We start from the raw sequence: 4,269 nt of genomic DNA, 5'->3' as shown, positions 1-4,269 counted from the left end.
ATCATTATTTTTTTTGTTGTATATTTTTTCCAAAATTTATTATGAATAAATTAAATTAAGTTCAAGCTTAAACTACTACAAACGCCAGCAAAACAGCTACTATTACAAAAACACATGCAAACATACGTCTTAACACTAGATAATTAGCATAACTCAGTAGGCATCTTCAGCATATCCAACCATAACGGATAGGTGTGTATATAATTTACTTAACCCACAACTAGCATACAATATAATTAAGTTTGAGCAAAAGTATAATCAGCGGGCAATATAAAAGAGACCCTCCGCAATATATGCAGACACATACTCAAATGCTACTTGTATGTGTGATCTAACGGGCGACAGACAGCTTCGATTAAAAATTCCTTATGTTTTTATATTGAAGGTACAAAATAACTTAATTGTATGCACACATATGTGGTGCATACATGCATATGTATGTATTGTATTTATGAAGATATGTGCGAGTAAAAATTTCCCCATTTTACGTGGATTTAGCCAAGCGCGCGATGTTTCCCTTCGATATCACTTAAATGCATTCAAAGTTCATTGCGACTTCGGCATATGCGCCAATTCAATGGAGTCACTGTAATTAAAATTTAATTGAGAATTAATTATTTTAGAAAATTTACTGAAATATTGAATAAAAAGACATACCTTATTATAATCTTTGGTGGCTTCTCTTTTTCAATATCTTCTGCGATTTTCGATATGGTGAATATATCATTTGAGAGTGTGGTGCTTTGTGTGACATTGCTGGTGTCACCATTGCTGCCATTGATCACCGCTGGTAATGTGACAACGGTATGTGCACTGCCGTTACGTTCTTTCATAGCCATGCGCCCGCCACTGGAGAGCGATGTGTGCCGATTATGAACAGACTGCAGAGATGAGAAGATAATAGAAAGAAAATAAGAAAATAGAAATAATTAATTTATATATTTAAAAAAATAGATATTTTTGTTTGAAAACCACACCCACCGTATTATTATTATTCGTCTTGCCTCGTATATTGAACACGCCATACACTAACGGATTCATACACGAATTCGTGCATGCGAATATGAAGAGTATTTTACGCAACAGCGGATTCACATTATCTGCAGAAGGCTTATCAAGCCAAAACCACAAGCACATAATATAGTATGGCGTCCAGCAGATCACAAATACGATCACTATTGTTATAGTCATTTTTAGCGTACGCTTTTTAGCGCGTCCGAGCACATCATCGTTGGAGCGTCGGAAGCGGGCGAAACCTGCAAGCAAGAAATTACGCAATTATCATCTGTATTCAAGCGTTAGTTATTGGTATGCTAGATGCTTAACCATTTTTGTCATCACCCTTAACCATGCGCTTACTCTTGCGATAGATCTCCAAATAGATGCGGCCATAGCAATAGATGAATGTGACCAATGGGAAGGCATACATGGCGCACATATTCGAGATCTGATAGATTAGCTTATGCAGTTCGGTGGGAAAGGAATGGAATGCAACGCATTGGTAGTAGCCCTTCACTTTGGGATGCTGCTCCAAATGGAATATAAATGCCTGTTGAAGAAAAGTAAAAGATTGATTTAAATAAATATTGTATGATACTAAAAAATTTAGTGTGGTCTATACTGATAAACAATATAAAGAGGTTGAGGAAGTAGGAAGAAGTAGGATCAACTGGCCGAGACTAAAATGTGGTCTCATCACGTTGATCTAACAGCTATTTAATAAATTATAACGAAGAAATTTTTGTTAAATATGGTTTCGAGTTCCGCTTATACTACTGTGGGCAAAAAATAATGAGACTTTTTAATTTAATAGTCGCGCGAATTCGTCGAAATGTTAAATTTTGTTTACTGAATAAAATTCCTTTTAGCAAAACCTTCAGAATGTTCGAAAATGCCGTCAGTGATAATTGTTTGTCGTGAGCAAGTGCTTTTGATTGGTACAAAGTATTCAAAGAGGGTCGAGAACATGTTGACGGCGAACCATGTCCAGGGAGGACATCAACATCAACTGAAGATAAACACGTCAATAAAATAAAGGAAATGGTGCTTGAGAACCGACGATTTACAGTCAGAGATCTTAGTGTCATCGTTGAAATATCGGAAAGATCAGTGAAAATTTTATTTTGAAGGATCATTTAAGCCTAAGAAAAGTGAAAGCACGATTGGGGCTAAAAACTAAAAACAAAAGCGCAGCCCCGCCCGCTCAAAATGGTTTAACGTACATACATATCTCACTAAAGCTGCAATAACCAAATTCGTTCAGAACAAATTCGTTAAACAACATTACCGACACTGCAAAAATGAATGAAATGAGAAAATAACCCCTCCCACTCCCCATATAACGATACTGTTAAGAACTAGTAAAAGTGCGATGAACCAATAACTAAATATGCCAAATTGGTCAAATCGGACAACAACCACGGTTACTTACACATTTTAAAAACAACAACAACACAATTTCAAATTCCATCCGAATCTTTCACTTTCCAGTGTACAAAACAAAAAGCAATTAATATAACCCGATACAAATTTGCACGAATAATCCCTTTAGAGAATGCCACCTTATGGCTTAAATATTGTCCAAATCCAACAAAAACTATTTAATCTCCTAGGTACCGAATATTTGGATCCCAGTGAGTTATCTTAATGAAATGATAGAGCGTGTTTTAATGATAATAGTGTATCTTTGTGTCTAAAATGGATAAAATTAAGCGAAAACTCCCCCATATAACATCCGGCTGTCTTTACTCCATACGATTGGTGGTGGTAGTATGTAAGGTATCTTAGTAAAACCCAAGGAACATTTTATTAGTATGTATGTGGCATATTAGTAGTAAGAGGAATTGGCAAAAATAGGTAATATTGAGTCGATTCTATCGCAACTACCCAATTTTGCATATAATGATTTTTGTTTTTTAACAAACCGTATGTCGAATATGTCGGTCAATGTATGAATTATATACTATATATCTACATATTCAGTGGCGGATTCAGAGGGGAGAGTCTACGGCCGACAAAGAAAACGCGAATATTTCTGTGTGAGAATTTGGGAAAAATACTACAGGTCTAAGTGTACATTTCTCTTTTGGATACAATCGACAAAGATTGGAAGACGAACTTTTGCAACAGAGTTTTCTGCTTTGAAAACCAAATAAATTAAAAATCTTATTGACTGCTTGATATGCAGATATATTCAAAGGCCTTTTGGATAATGAACTTCATCACTTTCAGTGCCATTGGAAACAGAAGCAAAACTGTATAAAGATTACTATATTTAATTTAATAATCTCCATCTGTCAAGTAAATGTTTAATTCTGCCGCCAAAAACTATTTCTGGATTCGACCCTGATATATATATATATACAATTACCGAATTCCGATCCTTTGGTTGACATTTTGAAATTTAAGGTATTACCCTGACTTTGATTCAAGTTTTGATAGTATAAAATTTTCGGTTTCACCCGAACTCAGACCCTTCTTACGTGCTTACTTTTTTCATAGCATTTATAGGGTTAAATTCTGATATTTGAACTTGAGTTTAGTAAAAGTAAAAATATAAAATTTGTGTGGGTTATCACATCAGACTTCTCATCAGCTTTTAGGCAATTAGTACAATGAGAATATATAATACGAATATATGCTCCTAGATGCTCAGAGGTTTCGACTGCTAATTTCTGGTCTATATTCTATAAGTCGGGAAGGGATAAAAAAATCTAAATTTTTCATTTATCATTTGCTTTAAATTTGGAAGAGTTAAAAATTGACAGAAAAAATATTCATGTCATGCTTTTCGCATTATTATATTCTGATTGAGAATCTTTTCTGTTCTATTTTCCAGAAGATACTTTTCTCACCTCTCTATTTCATCAAAATGAAATTTAAATTTTGTACAAACTTTTGAAGTATAATTAAATAATTGGTTAAAAAATGATAGCATAGTTTTTTTTCTCCGAGGTATTCAACCATTATTAACATTATTCTTAGAATATGAAAAGAGTATGGAAAATATTATATGCTCTCAATAGAACTTTTGTTTGAAACTAAAAACAAACTAAATAGGAAAGGTTGAAAAAATACTTTTGCATGACTGATATACTTTAAAAAGAGCTATAGAAATATTCTCTGTTTATAAATTATCTATTGAATTTGATTTTCAGAACACTAATTAATTATTGTTTCAATCATAGTTGCTAAAGTACTGCATATATTTTTTCATATAACTATTTTATTATAATACTACCTCACCTGCGGTGTACTGCAGATCACCGA

At 33.6% G+C, this 4,269-nt stretch overlaps 1 protein-coding gene across 1 annotated transcript in view; it reads right to left on the bottom strand.

Moving 5' to 3' along the window:
- Positions 1-4,269, bottom strand: part of LOC120769031 (gonadotropin-releasing hormone receptor) — a 17,752-nt gene continuing 13,483 nt past the window's right edge. Inside the window, 5 exon segments of the mRNA XM_040095873.1 lie at positions 1-586; positions 658-881; positions 982-1,256; positions 1,327-1,620; positions 2,349-2,383. Of these exon segments, the coding sequence (XP_039951807.1) occupies positions 547-586; positions 658-881; positions 982-1,256; positions 1,327-1,620; positions 2,349-2,383 (868 nt within the window). The 3' untranslated portion in view covers positions 1-546.

The sequence above is a fragment of the Bactrocera tryoni genome, chromosome 2 (assembly GCF_016617805.1).
Source record: "Bactrocera tryoni isolate S06 chromosome 2, CSIRO_BtryS06_freeze2, whole genome shotgun sequence".
In the NCBI taxonomy this organism is placed as follows: domain Eukaryota; kingdom Metazoa; phylum Arthropoda; class Insecta; order Diptera; family Tephritidae; genus Bactrocera; species Bactrocera tryoni.
Note: the sequence above shows the minus strand (reverse complement) of the source record. Positions and strands in the feature narration are given on the sequence as shown.